At 43.3% G+C, this 24,713-nt stretch overlaps 1 protein-coding gene across 1 annotated transcript; it reads left to right on the forward strand.

The window, feature by feature from the left end:
• Window positions 1-840: 840 nt before the first annotated feature.
• Window positions 841-24,713, forward strand: LOC122778783 (amyloid-beta A4 precursor protein-binding family B member 2-like). Its single transcript, XM_044040880.1, has 12 exons — window positions 841-1,074; window positions 1,527-1,566; window positions 3,997-5,318; window positions 5,863-6,056; window positions 6,492-6,632; window positions 6,964-7,049; window positions 7,159-7,219; window positions 8,131-8,277; window positions 8,666-8,793; window positions 19,305-19,310; window positions 21,515-21,629; window positions 24,606-24,713. The coding sequence occupies exons 3-12, from the start codon at window positions 4,028-4,030 to the stop codon at window positions 24,711-24,713; spliced, it is 2,277 nt and encodes a 758-aa protein (XP_043896815.1). The 5' UTR covers window positions 841-1,074; window positions 1,527-1,566; window positions 3,997-4,027.

Below are 24,713 nucleotides of genomic sequence, written 5' to 3' on the forward strand. Positions count from 1 at the left end.
CCAATTAATCGCTGCATGTTTTTGGATATGTGGGAGGAAACCTGGAGAAAACATGCATACTCAGGGAGAACATGCAAACTCTGGGAACCGTTAAACTGCTGAAGGGAATGATTAACACGCTCCTTCCCTAATTTTAACAAACCTGAATTGATTGTTTTCACTATTTAACAGAAAGATGTATGACTGTAGATCAAACATCCTGAAAATGTATGCATTTACTATTCATTTTATAAAGTACACTTGTATCATATAACAAACCAGTCAGTCAATCACATGGCAGCAACAAAGCATGTGGACATGGTCAAGGCAACCTGCTGATATTTGATTTTTTTAAATATTTTTTATACTTACTACTAATGTGGCTTCTAACATTAAAAAAAAGCAGTGTGTGCATAGACATTTCAGGGGGCAGGGGCTCAAATGAAAAAAGGGCACCCCTCATGTTCTTTAACTGAAATGAGATGAAAAAAAGTACAGTCTTATATTTATTACTGTATTCCAATAAACACACATTACACACACGGTGGTGTTTATGTGACTGCTGCCTCAAAGAATTACAACCAAAATCATTTTGAGCTTTTAATTAAAAACATGATCAGTAAGGCATAAAAAGACAAACATAAATACATGAGGAACACGAGACTACATCACTGTAACCCATTCATATTTCAGCAGATCACTTGTATGACGTCAGACTCTGATGATGTGTGATTTCATTATTTTTTTAGTACTATTATTATTATTATGGTTGCGTCGTCTTTATGCGACGCGCGTGCTGCGTCCTCGCCTCTGATTGGCTGCGCAGGCCGAGGCTCCACAGCGCCGCGACGCTCCGGGAAACTCTGGCGCAGAGCGAAAGCGCATCCTGTGGCCGCCAGCGGAGACGCGGGGCGGGCTGTGGCAATGTTGTGATGTGATCTAATGCGGGCGGCCGGCTGCACCTACGGGCGGACTTGGCTCTTAAAAGCGGCTGACGACGTCGGCCCCGCTCACCGTTGTGTGTGTGAGTGCATATGTGCGCGTGTTTGTCGTCCTGGGAGCGGAGGCGCAGAAGCCCGGAGGCTGAGTGAAGCGGTGAGTGGGATGGGGATGCGCTCCACTCCCAGTGCGGCTGTGATGAAGCTGGAAGGATGCTAAGGATTCTCCGCTTGTGTTCACACATCCGACATTATAAACCTCCACCTTTAGCAGAGCCAGGCTGGACGTTAAATACTTGACATAAAAGATGATTTAACGCAGATGCAACACTGAGGGAGTTCATTAAAGGGAGGCTTCGCGAAGAGAAGAGGAGATTGGGCGGGCGGGGCTACTCCACCCATGACATCATCGACTTTTTCAAGTTCATCTTCTCCTCTGCCTGAGCTTTCATCTGTTGCATTTCATTTCCAAAGCATCGATTTGCTTTTACAGGAAGTAGCTCTAAAAAAAAAACCCGAAAAGGATGGCGTCTCCTCACAGGCCACGATCTATGTCAGCATTACTCTTCATGATGACTCTCTGAAGCATTAATACGTTTTTCTTTTCAGGTGACCTTCAGATGGAAACACCTCAGCGCGTGTAAACAAGGTAAGCAGACAAATAAGCTCAAGCAAATCCTGATCCTGAAATGGATCTCCTTGTTTTATCTCCTCCTTTATAATCATGCTTTCACACCAGGAAAAAAAAAAAAGATCATAACATAGAGTGACCTCTGCTGTTACTGAGCACAACAAATCTATTCAGGACAACTGTTTGACTGACTTTGTGTGGCGAGTGTCCGGCAAACTGCTGTGTCATTCTGCTCACTTTCCTCCCTGGACTGACAATCTTTCCTCCTCCCCACTCCCCTTTGCATGCTGTCTGCCTTCCACTTTGTTTAACTAGTGAGAGAACGAGAGAACCATGTTTGTGTGACATTCGTAGTAGTAATAATAGTAATAATAATAATAATAAATAGAATAAGATGATCCTGGAGGGCTGTTTGTTTATCCCTCTTCTCAGCTTTGGGGTTTGTAGCATGGATGTGTAATGAATCCTCTGAGTCACAGCAACATGTTTGTGTCTGCTTGTATGTTGTTTCTCAGGCTTGTAGCTTTCAGACCAATACATCTATAACTGAGCATGCAGATGAAGGTTTAGGAAAGTGGTTAAATGCTACATATACTTGTAAAAACTGGAGTCATTAGGTGTTAACGTGGGGGCATTTTATTTGCAGTACAGATTAAAGACAGCTGGTTTCCTGTTGCTTCACTGCCGGTTTGTACCTGTTGACACTGAGAGCAGATTCAGCACAAACGAGGCTGTTGTTGTTGTTGTTGTTGTCTGGCTCAGTGACAGAGAGACAACACGACAGCCCCCCATGGCGAGGAGGGCAGATAGGGGCCCTGCATGAGCAAAGTGCACCGCCCAGGCATTGTGATCCGGCCAAAACTCTGCCTCTGTCTGTTCCCAAGATCTTGTCGTGCTTTCAAATCTGCTGCGTTTGTATTTTCCACGTTTCTGAGAAAAGGTGCTGATGATGATGACTGCAGCTTTGTGTGTGTGTGTGTGTGTGTGTGTGTTTCCACCTGTATTTGTTGTTTGCTGCAGCTTTCCACAGGGCAGTGTCCTCAGTTCAAATCAGACAAAAGCAGAAGTGACAGTAATGGAACTTAAGTGCATTTGTCTTAAGATCACAACGGTTCTCTGCTTCTGTTTTTTCCTATTCCCCAATTTGCATTCACCTTCATAAAACCTGATTCTCTCAGAGATAAGAGACACGACTAGCCAGTTAGCAAGAGCCGGCTGCCACTTCTCCTCCCCATAGACCTGCTGCTGTAAATGTCAGTCCTGGACAAATACAGAGAGGCTCTGACTCACAGCTTCACCATGGAGTGTTTTCTTCCCTAAACCTTCAGCTGTGACACCCTGTGTGTAAAAAAGTGACAGAGGCTGGAAATTAATCTGGTCAAATTACGAATCTCAAGGCTTGTTTTGCTGCCAGAAGACTACATCCATTTATACAGTATATGGTCTATGGATAATTTACAATACAGTATACTAACCCTGTGCACTAAGTAACCCAGCGGCTATTCCACTATACACTAACCAACCATTAGCCACATAAAGAGGCTTTGAAGCATCTTGTAACCACAGTGAGAGACTATTGCTGTTCTCTGACTGACTCGGTGAACAGACACAGAGGATTGTGATCAATGCATTTTCCAGGCAGCTCACTATACCATAATTTAAATATGATGTGAAATATATAAATGTCCAGTGAGTATCATTTAGGATGGCCTACTAAATGATACTACTATTGAGTAAAATAGGGGTGAACAAAATCTGTTTGCATTTTTTGAATTCACATTACTAGCATATGAAACGATGCTCTTCATGAACGTCAAGAAATGGAATTCTCTACTGTTAAGACAATTCAACTCTTTGCAAATGTTTTCACTTCGGACACTAGGTTTGCAAGATCTTTGCACACATTTTGCTTTAAAATGCCTCGGTAAACTTTCATAATTCCATTGACACATTCAACCCTTCACTGGCTGATGGCACGTTAGAATCTCCACAGTGTTTTACTGTAGGTGGGATCATCTTTTCCTTCTGTGCTTCAGTTTGCTGCATACACTATAAACAAACTGGACTGTTTCCTTTAAAAGGCTTTAGCTTCATCATTAGATCATCGTCCCTTCTACCCTTTTGTGCCTGTCTTTCTATACTGCTCCCTTATTTGATTAAGTGTGCATCATATGGTACAGGCTGAAACTCCCACTCCAGATTTCTACGTCTGAAGCTTTTTGTCACCACATCCTGGAAGAGGCTTAATACATCTATGATTCATAACTTTCCAAACTGTTGAAAAAGGCAGTTCAAGATCAAGATCTTGTAGCCTTTGCATTAAACTGTTGTTCATTGTTTTGTTTTGTTTTATTTGACTGTAATATAGAATATCACCTTGCTATTATGTGTATATCTGATTAAACATTGTGAAATAATTCTTGAACTCTGCATCTGCTCTATCATCAGCTCTATCACCACAGTGTATTCCCAGTCAGCCATGATGTCGGTACAAAAACCTCCACTCTCCCGCTCTGGCTCCTCCCCTTCAAATGTGGGTTTGGCCAACCGAAATGGCCCCTCCTCCACACCGCCCACCTCCCTCAGTCTTCGTTCATCGTACAACCAGCTGCTGGGGCGGGATGTCATCAAGGAGACCGTGGAGACGGGAAGTTCGGCCACCTTGCCAAAGAGCCGTCAGAGGTACGCAATGACCAGCGTGAGGAGCGCCATGGGGATAAATGACAACCTGTCCTTTAAAAACCAACCTGTGACCAGAGGGAGGGGCCTCCCAACCAAGTCCTCCTCCAGCTCAGCTCTCTACTCCTCCTCTTCCTCCTCCTCGCTGTTTAACGCCACCAACCCCAAACTGGCTAAGAATGGGGCCAACATGCAGAGACGAGCCGAGAGCCAGCAACTGGAACTCAGCCGGGCCAGCACTGAGGGCAAAATACACAATGACCTCATCAATAACCCAACCTCGGATTGGCTGGAGTTCGAGAAAGACAACTCGCTGCAGCCTCCATTCCGTCGGAGGACCAAGAGCTTCTTGGAGTACCACGGGAAGGGCTGGGATCTAGACCTCAACACAGGAAACAAAGAGGAGAAGGAGGAGAAGAAGCAGCAGCAGTGTTCTCCAGAGAAAGAGCAGGCCAGTCCTGCCAAAGAGAGGGAGAGCCAGAAGGAGGAGAAGCCCAGGACCAAGCAGACCTGTCAGGAGGAGAGGGAAGAGGTGGCACCAGTGGTGGAGGAGGAGGAGGAAGAAGAGGAAGATGACCCTACACCTGCCACAAGACAACCCCTGTTACCAGTGGTGGTGGAAGCCCCACTTTCCTCCACGTCCTCCTCTTCCTCCGCCAGCCCAGAGTGGATCCCTGACAACCACAACCTCCTTCAGAACCAAGCTCCAGCACATGTCAGAGAGGAGCTCTGTGTCCAGGCTCCGGCTGCTAGTCCACGCAGTCCTGCAAAGCCCCCTCGCAGCACCCAGCCCCGCGTGATTAAGGTGGAGCTGCACCCAAACAATGAGAACCAGTTCCTACAACAGTACCCACCCTCCTCCCCCAAACAGGCAAGAGCCGCAGAGAGGAACACCCCAACCAGGAGCCGAGCACCATCCACCCTGCCCGAGCCAGAACTAGAGCCAGAACCAGAACCAGAACCAGAGACTGGACTTCCTAAAGTGGGTTTAAGAATGGACATGACTCCAGATTCTCCATCAGAGGATGAAGACTCCAGCTGGACCACCCTGTCCCAGGAGACACCGTCTCCTCAGACTCCACAGGAAACAGGTTGGACATGAGTGTTTGCCTGTTCACCCGCAGCTTTTGATCATGTGGTTGTAACGCACTCCTTTTGCTCCCTCTTTTTTCCTCCCTGCCTCTTCCTACCTCCTGTCTGATCTGGAAGTTTGTCAACAGCCTCTTTGTAACAAGTCACACCAGGTCTCTCATAATGCAGGAAGTGATTAGAACACTGCAGAGGAGAGGATGAGGAAAGGGGGCGGAGGAAAAAAAAAAAAAGCTGAGCTGAATATAGCACAGGACAATGGCCAAGGTTGTATGACAACGCAATAGTTAGAGTACAGGTGTGGAGAGAAATGTTATAAATCAGAAAATGGGGGGTTGCACATTTAATCGTACCACAAGGGACGAGCCCTGGGGTTGCTATGACAACAGCAACTATAGGGACAGACTGACCGTCTCAGAAATGTACCCTGTCCATCCCTGTTTGTTTGTAGCCTTGTGTATGTGCATATGTCACGTTCAAATGTGTATCCACAGAGCCTGCCTGTGGGCAAATATGTGCTTTTGTGTTGCTGTCATTTATCAGCAGATGTTTGGAGTGAAGGCGACCTGCCACCAGGCTGGCGGGAGATCTCAGACTCCTCAGAAGTCTATTTCTGGCACGTCCCTACCGGCACCACACAGTATCATCGACCTGTTGCCGCAGGCAACCAGTACACCGAGCTTGACGCTGAGAGTGACCCACAGCAGGAATCGCAGCGCTCACTCGAGCCGCACGCTGAGGTTAGAAGAACCCACCGAAGTGTGGGCGTTGTTTTTAAATCAAGGCTGAAGGTTGGAAGTTAAAAATCCAAAATGTTATTTATTCAAGGATAAATGTTAAGTGCTGTGTTAATCACTTATATTATATTCTGTTCTTTTTCTCCAAGGAAGATGAGAGAAACAGTGCAGAGAGAGGATTTGGACACAGTTGAACCTGTTTCACCTAAACCTAAAATTTCACATAATCATACTGAAAAGAACTTAAATAACTTAAAAATGTCATGACATGCTCTCTGTGTTCAGACAGGAACCTTGATGATTTCAGAATTTGGTGGTTTAACTAGCAAATATTATAAGCTCAGGTCGACGTGTTTGAGATGCTCCCCATCGTCTGTGTGTGTGTGTTCCTCTCCGTCTCTCTGCTTTTTTGACCTGAACCCTCCGTGTGTTCCACAGCGCCCCAGCAGTCTGATATCTGACAGCTCGGTTGAGCCCGTCCCCTCCCCGTCGGGCTCCTGTATCTCCTCCTCCTCCACCCCCTCGAATGATGTCACCTCTTGTGAACCAGATCTCAGCACCACCACCTGCACAGCCAATGTAAGACACACTACATCACTGATTCATTCTATTGTATTGGTTGGACACACTGGAAATGTTATTTCTTGATATCCTGTATGGTTTTTACTATTGATGTCTTTCTAGTTTTACAGTTATCTAAGTAAGACATTTTTCTAGAACTGTTTAGTCTGCACTTCCTCCGAAAAGCTTGACACCGTCATTGATTTATCTCGGCTTTCACTGCTGCACTTATTGGACTGAAGTGAGCACGCCGCAGTCTCTGTCCAGGACAAGTCTGAAGTGCAAACTCAACAAAGATGAACATCTCTCGTGTAAAATATCTGACCATGTGTGTGTTTTTGTCTTTCAGGAGCTGAAAGACTATCCCGTGTATCCAGATCCCAGTCTGAAGGCATTTGAAGGCGCTACCCTCCGCTATGCTTCACTGAAACTCAAGTAATACACACACACACACACACACACACACAAGTGCAATATCTTGCATTTTAATATCAGATTTCCTTGAGTGTTTGTTATATCTGACGATTCTGATGTTTCCCTGCAGCCCCCCAGCCCAGTTAGAGACAGTCGACCTAAACAATGCTTTCTCCAATCCTGAGGAAATGGTGAGATCAAAACAACAACATCAACAACAACATCCATCACAAACATACTAAATATTTCTGCCTGGAATCATTTCACTAATCAAACAATCATCTGCACTTTTTACTAGACAAAGTCAGCAGTAATGTCCAAAGACTATTAGTAGTAACATGCTATATTACCTACAAGGTCTCTATACGAGTGTCTCCTCCTCCCTTTCTCTCTCTCATTGTGTGTCACAGTGCCACTCAGAGGTAACCGGGACTATTACACTGTCAATGTAGATTTTGCTGCCTCCATGTGGAAGGATGGTGTATAGACATGTTCAAGTGTTCGCTCGTTTGTGAATGTGAAGTGGTGGAGAGAGAGTTGTGTGTTGAGTTGCTCTTAAATCAAACCACAACTTATGAGAATAGATTGTTTTGACCTATTTAAAAAAGGCTTTGCTGAGGATATCTTTGATTATTTAAAACATTTAAAGGTCACATGTTTGAATGCTTGACAAAAATGTTTATATAGTACGACATCCAGAAATAATCATCATGAATCATGTTTTTGTAAAAAGTCATTGACTTAAGTTAAGCTCTATATTCTAACATACTACCACCTTATAAAGTCCATACTAAACAAAGCATATTGAGATTGTAATTCATATACAAGAACTTCCTTACTTACTACTAATAAGCAATAGTTCTGAGGTTATTGAGGGAAAACTCTTAGTTAATGACTTACTGGTTGTATAATAAGGCCATGCTGAATAAGGCATTAATTAATTCATTAAACAATTAAGAGCCAATATGTTACTAATATGCATGCTAATAAGCAACTAATTAATGGTGAATATGTGTTCCCTAATGTAAAGTGTTATTGTACCGTTAACAAAAATAACCAAGTGTGAAAAAGATTAAGTGTTTTTTTGTCCTTTGTCCCATAGTCATTTCCAGTTCGGTCTCTGGGCTGGGTGGAGATGGCAGAGCAGGACCTGTGTGAGGGGAAAAGCAGTGTGGCCGTCCACCACTGCATCAGACAGCTGTCCTACTGCAGGAGGGACATACGAGACTCAGCCGGGGTCTGGGGAGAGGTCAGTGTGTCAACACCGACAGTTGTTATGTGCAGTATTTACACTTACGCTGCAGCTTCTTCTGGGCAAACACATTTAACATGTCTATAATGCAGAATAAATGGTTAGCCTCAAAGTTAAACATCACTGAGGGGAAGCAGAGTGTTGTTTATGTCACGGTTTAGTAAAAAAGATAAATGTAAAAAGAACATTTGTGAGCGTGCATACATATTTATGAATTTAACTTTATTCCTGGCTGGCAATGAAACAGCTTGTTATTTCCTTTATTTTGCTTGTAGACTCTCGAGGTCTGGAAGTATCAATTTGTGACATAAAAAAATTTAAGAAGTCAGGAAAAATAAATATAATTTAATAGAATTAAATTCCTCTGTCATATGTGGTCTTTCAGGGCAGAGGGATGCTGCTGGTGCTTCAAGACCGCATGCTGACCCTTGTTGACCCCGATGATCACAGTCTGCTTCACTCTCAGCCAATCAGCAGCATCCGCGTGTGGGGCGTCGGGCGAGACCACGACAGGTGGGTGGAGATGACGGACGTCTTTCGTCTTTGATTGTTTCCAAATGTCTAGAAAACAAGAACATGTCGATGCTACTGCATACATACATACATACATACACAGTAACACACTATGGATTGCATGTGTGAAACCTTCTCGCTTTTAGGTGCTGAATCAGAAGTTTTACTTCATCATCAGAGGTTGTAATCAGCCTCATTATTAATTCATGCACATTTGCTCAAACTCCATTGAGGGGGAAAAAAACCCCAACATAATTATACTTGTGTTTTCTCTTCACACTGAGGTTCTCAGTCATTTGGCCTTAACCTCTCACTGATGAGCTGACAGTGTGCTGATGCTAGCACAGCTGCAAATGGAGGGGGATAAGCTAAGCCCTCGTTGGTGTTAACCCCTCAGGGTCTTCATGTAACGCGCGGAGCGGCCACTTTGAGCACATCTGGATACGGATGTAATCTGCATACGTGGGTGATTTTAATGTAAATGTTTATGTATGAGGGATATTTGCATAAGTGCATGAAGTGTGCATGTATTTATTTAACTTAAACAGAAAATCCACACACCACTGTGAAGGTCATGAAAAAGGTTAAAGTAATAAGAGTGGAGAGATTCACGTTTGCCACGTGTCACACTGTTAAAAGACAGAAAAATGGAGTTTAAAATAGCAAAAAGACTTGACCTCGCTTCACTTGCTCACTCACCAAGTCTTCTTACTTCTCATATTTCTCTCTTTCTGTCTGTTTTGGACTTTTTTATTTTTGTCTTTTATATCTCTTTCATGCATCCGTCTTCTTACTCCGTCTACCTTTCGCCCTTCCCTCAATGGCATATATGTGTGTGTGTGTGAGAGTGAGTTCCTCCGCCCTCTTCCATCTCAGATGATTGAGATACTCTCGGCTGCTGTCTCACTCAGTGGTAATGGATAAAGCATGTAGCAGAAGGCCGAGGGGAGCGTCGGCCCAGGATAACTCTCCCTCTCATCCCTTTCTTCTTTCGCTCATCTCCCTCTCGCTCTTTCTTTTTTATGACATGTCTTCCTCCCACCAGCATTTCTTGATATCTGGAGTCTACTGCCTCATATCCTGCCTCATGACTCTTTATGTGTTGTGATATCACCCTGGGATCCAGTGGATATTTGATGCTCTTGGATCACAATGCTCTTTCCATGTGTGCAGCAAATTGTTTCATAAGAGCCCATGTCTGATAGGACTGTGTGTGTGTGTGTGTGTGTGTGTGTGTCAGAGATAAGAGTTTTATTTTGCCAGAGGTTGGAATGACTTACTTCTGCCACTAGAGAGCACTGCAGTCAAAGTATGTGTGTCTGACAGAAATGATATGAAGCTGCTGGGGTTGAGATAGTGGTGTGTACAGTACATATGTCTGGTCTGTAGCTATTTCATGGATTTAGCAATTAAGATTTCAATCAAAAAAACTTATAAAGGCAATAAAGGGGCAACAAACAACATAATGATGCTTCACTTTGAGCCCTCGCCGAGTAAGATAGTGCTGCTATCTGTGTTTGTGGATCCTTTTATATTTGTGTTGTTCTTTCATTCTGAAAGAAATTGCTAAGCTAATGGACTTAAGATGGTAGATACTGCTAGAGACGCATTGAGAGAGGAACGCAAGTGAAATGGGAACAGGGAGGCAGCAAAGGATCTGACTGAGTAAGATAGTGCATGCATGAATGCGCGCATGGAGGATAGTGCAAAGTAAATCTCCCTGTAGTCTCACAATCCCTCTCTCTTTCCGTCTACTGCCCCCCTGAACGTTCTGTCTCCTCCAGCTTGATTCAATATGAATGAGCCCCCTGTCTCTTTAGCAGGTCGGGCTGGGGGAGTGAGGGGCGTTGCTCCCCGATGAAGTCATGAGGCTATATCTGGAGCACTCAGCAAGTCTGTCTACATGGATGGCCACGGTTGCGCGTGCACATTTTCCTCTGTGTGTGTGTGTGTGTGTGGCCATGAATTGATGAAGTCATAGTCCTATATCTGGAGCGCTCTGTCGGACTCTGTGTGACAGTGAGTGAGTGCGGTTGCATGTGCCGTCCCTCACTTCTCCATCTCCTTCTCCCGTCCACAGTGCTCTCGCTCAGTTTCTACTCTTTGTGCTCCCTCTGCCTCCCTTTTGTTTCATTGGCTGCACAGCTTTGCCTCTTCTTTCGTTTCGCCGCTCTTAATTGGTCATGCTGTTGCACTTTAGGGGAGCGTGAGCCTTCCCCCTTTTTGCAGCCTCCCTGAGACACGAGAGTGAAGGAAAAAAAAGTGGCATTTTTGAGTGAGAGAGAGAGGGAGGGAGAGAGAGAGAGAGGGTGTAAACAGAATGATGGAGAACAAGTGCACAGAGGCAAACCTCCTTGCTTGTGCTGAGCAGGACACACCAGGAGCTTACTGAGACTCTCCGGACTGGGCAAGCACAGCGAAGACAACGATAAAGGAGGATAAGGAGGGGAAAAAGGTGTAGTGTGGGGAGGAGGAGAGGAAGGGGCAAGGGGGAGGAGAAGAGAAGAAGAGGGCCCTAGAGGATTAAAAAAAAAAAAGAAGAAGACAAAGAGAGGCGGGAAGAGATTTACCCCCCTGAGATCCACAGAGAAGAGGCTGTGGCAATGTGACTGTGCTGGAGGATTTAACGAGGCAGGGAAGTAGTCACTTGTAACAGGGCGAGGATGTCCGCCTCTGTGAGTATGTCTGCCTCTTGTTCGTTCACTCCTCCTCATCCGTCCCTATCCTTTCACTCATCCTTCAGACCTACATTTTTACTGCCTCACTCTCTCACTCGCTTTCTCTGCTCCAACAGCCCCGGTTTCTCGTATGTTGACTTGTGATTGCTGTGTTTGTGTGAAGGACACCGTTGCTCTCAGCCTACTTTCATTCATTAACTCTCTCTTCATAAATTCCTCTCTGTTACTTCCCGGGCCTCCTGCTGTGTGTTTTTGACTTCAAGCTGTGTACTTTGTCTCTCTCTTCCTCTTCCTCTTCCTCTCCCTCATATCCTCTGTGCCGAGCATCAGCAGCAGGTTTGCAGCTCCAATCACTGAGACACAGGCAAGATGTTCAGGGAGCCAGATCAGAAAGACTGAAAAAAGACGAAAAGTGGCGACAGGATTAAGTCTGAATGTGCTGCAGGGATTTTTCAGAGTGTGTGTGTCGCGCCTCTTTGGAGCAGTTTAATACAGTTGTGTGTGTATGTGCGTGTGTGTGTGTGTATGTGTGTGTGTACATCTACCATAATTAGCAGAGCAGGAGGAGGGACGAGCAGGGACACACTATGTTAAGAGTGAAGAAACAAAAAGTGACTTTTCTGAGACATTTGTCCCATTGTCATGTACACGCACAGCTGACGTGCTGATGTCTATGTGTGTGTGCACGCTTGTTTCCTGCTACTTAGTACTGAGCAGATGTGCAGCATGCGCACACACACACACACACACACATATACAAACGCACTCCACGCCAAATCCACACTTCATTCATATTCATTAGTGGGCAGCAGTGGGGCTCTGCTTGCTTATTCTGTCCAGGTCTCACTCATTTATCCTTACTGCTGCCCTTCTGTGGACATCTGTGGCATGAGGAGGGGAGAGGAGAGGAGAGGAGAGGAGAGGAGAGGAGAGGAGAGGAGGGGAGAGGGCATGCAAGCCTCTAGAATCATTAATATTTTAATGCTGAACACACTCCAGCCCTCACCTCCATTTATGTCATTGATGTGAGTTTGCGTGTGCATGTTTGGGTCACAGCAGCCACTCTTGGACCCCTCGTCCGATCGCGATGGTCCCGCTTGAATCGCAGCTTATTTGCCGATGTCAAGGCTCCTTTAGCCTTAATTAACATGCACGGGCCCCTCCGATGGACCACAGGGACGGAGCCCGAACACCTAGATCCACTCGATAGACGTCAGAGTGATTGATGGCCTCTCCGCACTGCTCCGATCTCAGCCCCACCACCAACCTCTCTCTCTCTCTCTCTCTCTTTCCCAGCAAGCCATTGCTCCTCCATGTCAGCTCCTTACATCTACTCACAATTCATCACTCCCACTTCTCCACACACACACACATGTCCGGTCATGATATGTCCACCCAGACTCTCAGAGACCCTCATTCTCTACAGGGTCATTATAGCAGGAGCTGTGTATTCACTCTCTCTACAGCACAGAATGTCAGACACAAACATATATAAAGAAAAAAAATCTCATTCTCTCTTTGCCTTTCTCTCTCTCTCTCTCTCTCTCTCTCGCATTAGCATTGTTAGGCACACCTGCTGTAATCCCTGCCTTAATGACGGATTACTCCTCCTATTCCTACTATAGATCGCCTCCCTTTCTCAGACCAGCCAATAAATCTCCTACATATAATCCTCTCTGGTCTCGGCCATGGTGGGTAGCGATGTCAGGCGATGCTGGTGTTTATCGATCACACAGAGGTGACGCCGGCGCAGTCGGTGTTCACCTGTAGGTCGTCACACTCAAGTGGCCCCCGGGACAGTTTTTAGCTAAACGTGTTTGAATACTCAACATGTTTAAAAGCACTCGACGTAGGCTCTTGATTGTTTTTTTCCTCTGGGGCGGCTGTCGACGTGTCTCGCGGATTGAAACGTATGAAGTGGTGAATGAATCTCCTCTTAGTTATCACAGGATCAATATCCCACTTAATTCAAGGCGTTTACATTGACGGAGTGCGTTTAAATGTTTACCGTGTGTGATCGCGATTAAAATACGCTCCTGTGCCGTCACAATTCCATGCACAAACTGATCATCTGAAAATAGAAGCAGGGCTAAATTTCCAATTAGAAGCATCTGAGGCCCAAGTAATGTTAACAGTCACAGCAGCTGAAATCCTCATTTGCTGATTCCACCAAACCTGATGACTAAAAGCTTTGGTGGGAACGACCAGGGAGGATTTCAGTAAAGGAGTAGAGGACAAAACACCAATTATTATGCATACCCCAATGCCTATATGTGTCTGTTATTAATAATCTTTTTGTTTGTATTGTTTTCAGGTTATTTGTTTTTGTTTATTTGAATTTGCATGAGTCACCAAAGCATCTTTGATACCACAATATGAAAGAGACCTATTCAAGTCTATTCTATTCAAGTCTATTCTATTCTATTCTATGCTATTCTATTCTATTCTAATGATTTGACAATAGCCATTGTTCACTGTGTGTGTATGAAACCTTATGATTTATGGCACATGCGCCCAATGAGGTTACATACAGTACTATCCAAACTATGTAGAGTTTAAAATAACTTGAGTAACTTGAAACCAAATCCTTTCACCTGACCCCACACACACACGTTAGTAAGTAACATGAATGGGTGGCGTCTCACTGAAGCCTTGATTCACTTAAGAATAGCATCACTCATGTCATCAAACACACAGCGCACACACTTTCTCTCTCCCCTCGACACAGCAGTGTGATGTATAAATGATCAAGAGCAGAGAGAACAGCAGGACATCATCATCCTCCCTCTCATGCCCTCCCAGAATGCCTCTTTCTCCTCCTCATCCTTCGTTCCCCTCTCTCTCTCTCTCTCTGTCTTTCCATCTCGCCCACCCACCTGTCTCTGCTCGTGAACGTGTAATGTAATAATGTAATACAACAAGTGTTGACCCGTGGGTGCAGAACTCCGTGAAGGCAGATTCAGATGTATGTGTGTCTCCACCTTCTATTCAGAATGGCTGAGGACGCATCAAACTGATGCAGTGACGTTATATGTCACAGGCGGTGCCTTGTGCTGCGTACGCTGTGTATTACTATATGGATAATGGTTTTATTTTTATTTTTAGCTCGATTTGTCCTATTTTTTTTTTGTTGTTTTTTTGCTGCCTTGGGCATTATTGGTGATCGTGCGCTTGTTTCTGTCAGTCTGCCTGCGAGTGTGTTTGTGTGTAGGGAGACGGGGAGTATGTGTCATGTGGTACCAGTGATGCACCACTCCTCCATCGCTGCGCCCCCCCCCAGCCCTCGGTGCTCGTTTTGCTGCTCGTCTTGGTGCTGTAAACAACTTTATGGGGTAGAGAGGTAATTACGCACCTGCATTAGGCCTAATGGTTGTGGGCCATGACTATAATAATTTACCCGGTCACAGAGGGGTTTACCCTGTTCCGTCGTCACACCGGCTTTAAATACTCAGTGCCACTGTGGATGCAAGGAGTCTGACGTCGGTTGTTTTTGAGTTTAGTTAAGTAGCTTCCAAAAATCCTGCTTCTTGGACAACTAAATATAATTCATCATTTCAGGGAAAAGAAGATGCTTACTTACTTACTGTGTGATACAGGTCAATTAGGACTTATGGAATAGTCATGTTCCCCATGATCATCACCATCAAAAGATCATTTTACCGTTACATCATCAGAGCACTAATCTAAGGTGCATTAAGTTTAAGGTGATGTAGAACAAAGTGTCTCCATGTGGCATCCATTAAGTCATCTTAATGATCATAGCTTAAAATCACACATTTTACGGGTGGAATATACAAAAGCGATAGATACTTCATTCTAATAAAGGATAAGGAATAGAATGGTAACGTTTAGCAGCTTAATTACAATGCCGGAATATTAAGCAGGCATCTAAAAAGGCGCACATTTTTTATAAAGATTATTTGATTCACGAGTGAAACACATTTCGTAGGCTAAAATATCTGGAATGTGTCAAAATAAAATGTCAATTGTACGCATTGAAATAAAACACAGGATAATTAAGCAGCCACCTCCTATAGACACAACAGTAAATATCAGGTAGTGGACACTCAACTAGCATCACTGGCGCTGTAAAAACGAATCCCATATTTGTCAGCAACTCTAAAACCACTTCTCATCTCTCATCTCCGATTTTAAATGTGACTTTTATTGCCTTTTTATCACCATATTCCATTACAGTAAACTACAATTAACTTCAGTCAAGAGCAACATTCAACGTTTCCTGCAAACGCAATTATCAGCAGGGGCCCAGTAAAACAACACTATCGTTCTAGCAGCGGATTGCCACATTTATTGCTTGGACTAATGGAAATGGAAGATTTTCAGAACAGAACATGTGCAGATTTTTAGAGGCCCATCAAGAGAAATTGCCATGACAGTGGAAACGGGCATTTGTAATGTTGCACTTTATGGTGGATTTCTCTTTTTTTTTAACACCAGTTACTTGTTTTATGAATATAATAATTTCAGCCTGTGCCGATTAGCCCCCATACCGATGATATTGTCCAAGTTGGAGCGTGTGCAAAGTGTTTTGCTCTTGCAGAAGTCACGTTAAGGTTGAGTCTCACGCAACCGCAGCAACAAATATGGTAGAAACGGCACGACACACCTGCTCGTTGTTTAGCTATTCTGTTTGACAGTGTGATAAAAGGTGATTTCCTCAGCTGTTGTTTCCTCTCTTAACATCTCACCGTTAGACTGGATCCACGTCTAATTTGGACTAAAGACCAGAGTCACAAGACCGTCAGGGATCACGGTGTCAACAGTTCGCTTAAGTTGTGATCAATAAGTGTGACGCAGGCAAATTCTGACACGTCTCAGACGCTTCTACGGTTGTGCATGTAAGGCCATTAGCGTAGTACTTAGCGCTACAAGATACTCTAAGGTGTTTGATAATTGAAGTCTGTGTGTGTGTGAGTGAGACAGATGGTTTGGAGAGGACATGATACTGAGTGATGGAGGCTGCAGAGCAGAGGAAGGCATTACGGAGCAGAGCAGTCTGCAGCGCCGCTACATTTGTCTTGCTTTTGTCCAACACTTTATAAATATTACACCAGTTTAGTACCTGCACGTGCATGTTCACGTTATTCTCTGTTCAATTGTATTTAAAAAAAAAAATAATGATAATAATGTGTACATTTAAATCCTGTCATTTTTGTTCAGTGAGAATCTGCAAACCATGGCAACACTTCTTTCAAGTGCTGTACTGCCCACTCCTTCCATGTCAGCATTTTGGACATAAACTCAAATTACATGTCGAATAGGCTTCCCAAAATGTGGTTCCAGTCATTTAAATAGTGTCCCAATGTGCCGAAGTTAATGATAATGTTATTTGGCGATTGAAAAGAAGGGCTGAGACGTCATGATTGACTGCTGAGAATGAATCCAAACCACCGCTCCGCCGGCTCCTAATGACATCGTCAGCACTTGTATTCAGGAAATATTGGCTTCCTTTTCGTTCATGGTCGCAAGTAAAGACGCTTTTCAGCTCTTAATTTATTTAGTTTCCGAATATGTGGTCACTTTGTCTCAGTAACGCTTATGCAGAGACATCACTGGTCATCAGTCAATAAATCAATAAACACTAGGGATGTAAGAAAATGTGAATACACTAAAATACTGTTATATGTCATGCTGTGGTTCTGTATCGATATGGAAATATGCTTCTGTTGATTTTGGCGAAACACCGAGCTCTGATATCACATACGCTTTTCTCTTTTATTTCTTTTTTAGCCTCATCTTTTTTTCTCTTCATATATCACCTCTTGCAACTTGTAACTTGGACAGTGGATGTTTAAAGGGTCCCGTCGTCTTCACAATGAATGCCTTTAAATTTGCTGAAGTTGGACAATAATGAGTCACAGACGGCACCGTGTAACTGTGGGAATGCATCGAGCACTGAGAATCTTCCACTAAAAACATTCCTCTACACACACACACACACTGATAGATGTTAGGGTGACTGATGGTGGGCGACGGATGCCACAGTTGCAGATATTAATGTTTCTCTGTGGTGTTCTCAAACATAGTTCTCTATCCATCTGCTGCCATGACCTCGTTTAATCTCTGAGATGAACGCATCGCCTCCCCCCGCCTCCCCGCGCCCTCACAGCCGTCAGTATCAAAGAGAGACTGGTCGTCGTGAGTCAGATATCTTTTATTCAGCTGTGGAAATATGTGAAACACGTTGAGAGTGAAGGGGAGAGACAGAACACACGAGTGCTGGGAGTCTTGCTTTAACTCATCTCTCTGCTTTGCTGCTTCTGTCATTTCCAGCTTTGTTCTGCCTCTCTTTCTTCCATTCCATGTCTTCCAGCCCTAAGTGGGTCAGGGGTGGTCACACCTCACCCCCGTACTCTCTTACTCACTTTTGACCGTTTCATCTTGGCTTCCCGGCCTCCTGTGTTTTTATCCGCCCTTCTGCTCTCCTCTCTCTTCCGACGTGTCTGTGGTCTATGTGTAATTTATTTACAGTTAATTGTCTGTCATTCTCTACAGTATGTCACCCCCTCCATTATCTGAGGTCAGCAAATTAATCACCCTTCATTTGTCATGGGAGAACGAAAGATGCATCAGATGCGGTTACATGCTTGGTAGTATTTTTTGTGTAGTTTATATTCTGCAATAATACCCACATTACTGATAAACATAGGGTTTTTTTTTTTGGCAGCTTTGTTTGTTTTTGTTTTCTATTTGTAAAATGAATTCTTGATTCTTGACTATGACAATAGGAGGTAGGAGTCTTTGGTAAGGCTTTCAGCCCTCCTCATGCGGTCAAGTGTAAGTTAAAAAAGAGATGAGTTTTTAGTGCCATTAAAGACTTTATGAAGGGAATCCAATTCCATCCAAGCAAGTGTGCAAAATGCATTTGTGTTGGAATTAGAATTGAATAAGAGGGAAGCAGGATAGAGAGTAAATAGACTCAGAAGAAAAATAATTCAATTAAAAGAGAGAGAGAAACACTGGAAAATGATTTTCAACTTCTACGTGCGAGCGCGCATGTGTGTGTGTGTGTGTGTACAGAATACTGATGTTCTGCATCCGAAGAGTTCCTGTTAATAAAAATCTGCTGCCAACTTGAACTACCTTACTCACACACTCTCTTCTTCCTATTAAGTGGATCATCTTGGAATCAGAGTCAGTCGATGTTTGACTCAGCTCTCAAACCTTTATTCAACCTCCTCTGTAGTGCTCCTGTCTTATTAAGTGTCTTAATACAGACTGTATGGGAGCGGGTCGCTGTGATGAGATGCGCTGTTGTCCTGAAACACTCGCAATCGTGTGTGTGTGTGTGTGTGTGCGTGAGAGTGAGAGAACAAAAAAAGCTGGGCAGCAAAACGAAGATTAAAGAGTCAAAGCAAAGAGAAGGATGAAAGAGATTTGAAGGTGGGAAAGATGAAAGATAGAGAGCGGGAGTAGGTGTGTGTGTGTGTGTGTGTGTGATGGCCTATCTAACAACAAAGGTGTGTGCTGTGTCATAATGTAGTGGAACGATAAGCCAGCGAGTTTGGAACTACACAGAGCATAGTAAGACATGGATTTAGGTGAAAGAGCATTGTGTCTGTTTCTGACGCAGTACGCCGTGTGAATTAATGTTCCTCTTGTTTTTTCCCCCCCTTGCTGTTTCTATTCCACCCTCTGCTGTTTTTTTACCTCCCTTTTTTCTAATCCAATTTTCCCCATTGTTCTTTTCCTCTCCCTTAATTTCTCATCTCTCCTTTTTTTCTATAATTCTAATTTGTGACTATTGCCTTATTTGCTTACTCTTTCTGTTCTGCCCGCTTTCATCTCTTTGCCCTGCATCCCGGGACCCAGAGAAAGGTAACTCACTCTTTGCAGCGTGATTATTCCTCCACTGTTGTCCGCATTGTTGTGTCAGAGCGTCGTCCCTCCCTCGTGCCGTCATGTGCGTTAATTAAATCTGTCACTCGAGGCGTCAAAACCCGTGGCTTTGTTTCGCCCACAGTCACTGTTGGTCTTTACAGGAGCGCTTCAGCAACTATTGAAGGTCTAAATTGCTGGCGTTAAATCATCAATGAGCCAGACTTGGCCACAGGCTATTTCCTATTCAGAGTTGCATGCAGTTTTATAGCAGTTTGATGTCCCAGAGAGAGCAGAAGTCATAAAAGACCCATTTGTAGTATGCGAGGCAAGGCCACTGGTGCTGCTGTGGTGACACACTGCTCAAATGTCCCTGAACAAAGTGCACTGGAGGCATTCACACACACATTACATGGTACTTTCCTTCCTGGCCACAGGCGGCGAGCATTATTGACCCAAGTGTGTGAGCACACAATTAAGCAGAGGAGACAGGCCCGGTAATGATCTCGTAAACCCAAAGAGCCCACTGTGATAAATGCTGGCTGTGTTTGGCATATTTCTGTTTATGTGTATGGTTAATCCGGAGCATGCTCTGTGTGTGTGTGTGTGTGTGAAGCATCTGGTGACGCCACCGTCCAGCTGGCTTCTGTGCTCGTCCCCACACCTGCCATTGTTCACTCTGTTTGCTCAGTCATGTCAGTCTGGCTGGAAAGGCGTCCTCCCACGTTTTGTCCATGCAGTGTGTCTCACCTGGAGAAATGTCTGTCTTTCATCTTGTGCGTGTGCGTGTGTGACGTATCTCCCAAAAAGCATCCGACAGGCTACTTTAAAAAGGCTTTAACCCCTTAGGGCTCACGAGGCCCACACCTGCAGTGTGTGTTCATAGGTTATATCTTCAGGCATTACAAAATGCTTCTTACATGTTGCCAAATTAAAGTTAGGATTAATATTATATCGCTTATTTCTTTAGAAAAAAAAAAAAATTTGCCCAGATGTTTATATAGTTAGTGAAACTCTTTATCATCAGATTGCCTATAGGTTGTGCTGAGAAAAAAAGGATATAAGATACTCTACATTGCACGTTCTTATAGCCACTTTATGTACGTTTAAACAAAGTAATGGAATAAATGCTCTGTGTTCTAAATCCAAAGAAATCTGTATTTATATCTAAGGCAACACACAGTTTCATTAGTCGTGGTTGCCTTTCACGTGCTACAGTGGAGAGAAAGTGGTGATCATTGAGGGAAAAACTCAAAGGAAATGAGTAACCATGTCACGCCTCAACTTCATCAAACTCGGTCTTTAGTTATTGTTTTGATGGAGAGATAGACCCGAGCGGCAGAAATTGCGTACTGCGTAGTGTGTTCGTCAGATAGATCTGCACTGTAACTGCAACAACTGCAATTTCCTACAACATCCGTGACGGCATTTCAATGAATAATGAATACTTTTTTTAATAATTATAGCAGATGCTGCTAATTAGTGCAGATTTTCCATGAAATGCCCCCACCGTCTTTTCTCTTTTCAAACGAATTACGATTCAAGTGCACAGTGCGAGCAGAGGAATTGGAATTTTTGTGAATTTTTATTGCAGTGAGCCACCACCTGACAACACGCACAGAGTGGAGAAGAGAAGTAAAACCCATTCTAATAAATTGTTTCCTGATAGATGAGATGAGAGTACAATGGGGGCTGAAACACAGGGTGATATTTCAAATGGAAACTTGCTGATAATGTTAAACATGAGCACAATACAATCAAGAAAATCTGCTCAAGGGAATGCACAGGAAAAAAAAGAATTGGTGATCATTTCCAGCTATCACTTCTATAAGCTCTGGGAAGCAGCGTTGCATCAGATTATTCATGCAGTGTCTAAAGGCAACAGAGGAGGAAGTCAGTGGACTGAACATAAACAGATAAAACTGTATGGAATAAAGAGGTTCTGTGAGATGGAACAAATGGTCTAACATTAAGGAGAAAATGCTCATTTATGAAAATATGAAATGCTGTGATGGACCCGTGGATGCAATGAGATTACTCCCCATGCATCAACCCTAAACAAATTACAATCATTTCTCATTTGAATAATTAAGTGTACGACTGATTTTGGGCCTTTAACGAACCAAAGATGTTCTGCTGTTGATCGTTTGAAATGTATACGTGTGATGATACGTTTGTGTGTGCGTCTCCTCTCCACGCTTCAGGGATTTTGCCTACGTGGCCAGAGACAAGAACACACGTGTGCTGAAGTGCCACGTGTTCAGATGTGATACTCCCGCTGCAGCCATTGCCACAAGTCTCCACGAAATCTGCTCCAAGGTGGGTGTCATTACTGCTGCCGCCTTGCGTGTGTGTGTGTGTGTTTACCTGTGTGCAGTCTAATCTGCTGATCTGCTAATAACAATTCAAAGTTCTTCTCATCCTCTCTCTTCAGTCTCATTCTTCTGTATCACAGTACAAAGTTCTCAAACTCATCAGCTGTGTGGCATCCACAGTTAGCAATTACTATAGCAACTATAGCACCTCCAGATGAGGAGCCAGTCCATTAAAAACCTTCCAAAATACTCGTTATATAATGCAAATAGTGTAGTTTGTATTGCTGAAATGTCTTCGCCGTGAGTGTCAGAAGGTTCGACCGAAGACCCTGATGTAGTTTTTGTGAAGATAGAGGCGAAAATGGCCGAGAGTTGAAGAGAATTTCCTCTCAAGAGTGTGATGTCATACACTCTAGCACTAAACCTTCTATATAAAACACAACAATATCATACAATACACAAAATTCTGGAAAATTCCATGAATTTCTAAATGTACCCGTGAACCATCTGTGAAGGTCATGAAAGAGCTCTATTGAGGGCTGAAAGTCCCACTTTCTGTGAATGTTTTAAAGTTTCAGTGACGTTTCTACGTTGAAGTATGTGGAACCAGTAAGCGGAAGAAAGAGTATGTGTGTCTGAAGTTTGTTTCAATTCATTTGAATGAGAAGATTTTACTGTATGTTCTACAGACTAGTAAGAAGGTGAAAATCTGTGTTTTAAATTCCCTTTAATCGGGAAAAGTGTAAAATGTGTCATTTAGGACATTATAAGATATTCCAATTACAAGCAATTAATGTATTAGTTGAGCTTTGACACATGGATTTGCCTCCACAAAATCATCCAGACCTTAACCCCATTCAGAATCTTTGGGATGTGCTGAGGAAGACTGAATGCGGCAGCCCAACTCTTACATCATAAATACAAGATCTTGGTGAAAAAAACATGTGCATTGTGCTGCAGGCATTGCATAATGCGGGGCCAAGATGAATTTAAATGTATGTGACTGTTGTGGGTTGGGTAGTGTATAAAACATAAAATGACAAGTTCACAAACATAAGGGTGTGAAACAGTGACAGTGCCTTGACAAGATTTCTGTAACGTTTTACCAGAGACAGCGTGATTTTAAGAGCCTGTAAACTATAGAATAAAAGCAAAAAGAATAAAAGTCTTATGTGTAATCCTGTACATTCAAGTTTTGAGGAGCGTCATCCATACAGCCATACTCAGGCTTTCTCTGTCTTGAGATCGTGGTGACAGAGTGTGAACCCTCTCAGGAACACGGATTCACACATCCTTAAAGGTGCAAAGCTGCCACTTAAAGGAGAGACGCATACTTTCTCTCGCCTTCTCCAACACACAGACACACATCGATTGTTGACTGTTGAGATAACGGCAGTGTCTGAATCTCCTCACGCATCTTAAGTGATGCCTTAATTTCTACTGGTCAAAAGACCCACTAACACCCACTCTTGTGCAGTGTTTGTATGCCGTGGAAATGGATGCAATTGATATATTACACCCAGGTCAAATGACCGTGCAATAATTATGTTGCAAGTGATGTAAACAATGTAGTATATAAACAAAATTACAAGGAAATGTAGACTCCTCCTTTTTTATTTAAAATAAAACTATGAAAACAAGAAAAATCAGCAACACTTTAGATTAGGGAACACATTTTAACCATTAATTAGTTGCTTATTATGCAAATTAGTAACATATTGGCTCTTATTTAGTCATTATTAAGTACTTATTAATGCCTTATTCTGCATGAAGTAAGCCATTAACGAAGAGTTTTCCCTTAATAACCTTAGAATTATTGCTTATTAGTAGTAAGTAAGGAAGTTGTTGCATATGAATTACAATCTCAATATGCTTTGATTAGTATGGACTTTAAAATTATTTTCTTTATCCCTACACGACCCCCACAGCTGATAATGACGGATTAGCAAACAGCAGCAGTTGCATCAAGAAACACTGCAGAATGTGCTCATATTGTAGGTGACCTGATCAATAATCTCTGTAAGCTTCAATGTCAACCAGACGGGAAGACTTCCAGTAGAACGCACAGACACAGACACACATCCACTCACACACTTCATTAAAACAGGGCACTGGTTTGGATGCTGTGGCTGACTTTTCACGCCATCTATTTTAAACAGTCGGTTTTTCTTTTCTCTGCAGCAGAGAAACTTGGTGACCTGAGTCTTGCAGCTGCTCAACACACTGATGTGCGTGTGCGTGTTTGTGAGAGAGAGAGAGAGAATATGTGTATGCATGCATGTGTGCGTGCGTGCATCCTCTTGCATGTTCCCCTGTGAGCAGAGTTGCAGACTCACCACAGACTTTGATTAATGACACCTACAATTAATCAAGTGTCTGTAGAAGAGAGAGTGCAGTGGCTGAATGCAGCGGCCGTGCACACTGTTGAAAGAGTGCGGTCACTGCAGCAGAAATGAAAAATGGAAGGCACAGTAACAGTTTCCTTTTTTTTTTTTTTTTTTCTTAAAACAAAAAAACCAGGCAGATTTAAACATTAGTTTTTCAAGATAAAGCTGCCAATCATCTTATATTTGCAACAAACCCAGCGGAAACACCGTAACCATTACACTTATTTGTGTCTACTTAATGATGTTTTTAAAAAACAACAGAGTTGGGCTGAGATCCTTAAGGGTTGTGAAATAAAATATTGTGAATGGTTTTTTTTTGTTTTTTTGTCTATAGCAAAAAAAGAGATGTAGGATATTACAAATCTCATCCTTTAGATGTTTTTCATTCCTCCCGTAGATATAGATTTTTACTGCTCATTTCAAAGGCAGTCAAATCAGTTCTAATTTAAATCTCTATCCCATACTTTTTTATGTCAGGTGTGCTTATTTTCTTCTACCTCTCGTACCATTGTTTTTTCTCTCTCTCTGTTTCTTGCTGCACTCCTGTGGTGTATAACCCTGTTTCTTCATTTTTCTTCTCTCTCCTTGTTAAGATTATGGCTGAAAGGAAAAGTGCCAAGGCTGCAGCTGGCAGCTCCTCCCAGACCAGCTCTGATGTACCGCTGCAAGGTATACAACACACACACACTGTTCTTTTGTAG

Source organism: Solea senegalensis, linkage group LG12 (genome assembly GCF_019176455.1).
Source record: "Solea senegalensis isolate Sse05_10M linkage group LG12, IFAPA_SoseM_1, whole genome shotgun sequence".
Lineage (NCBI taxonomy): Eukaryota > Metazoa > Chordata > Actinopteri > Pleuronectiformes > Soleidae > Solea > Solea senegalensis.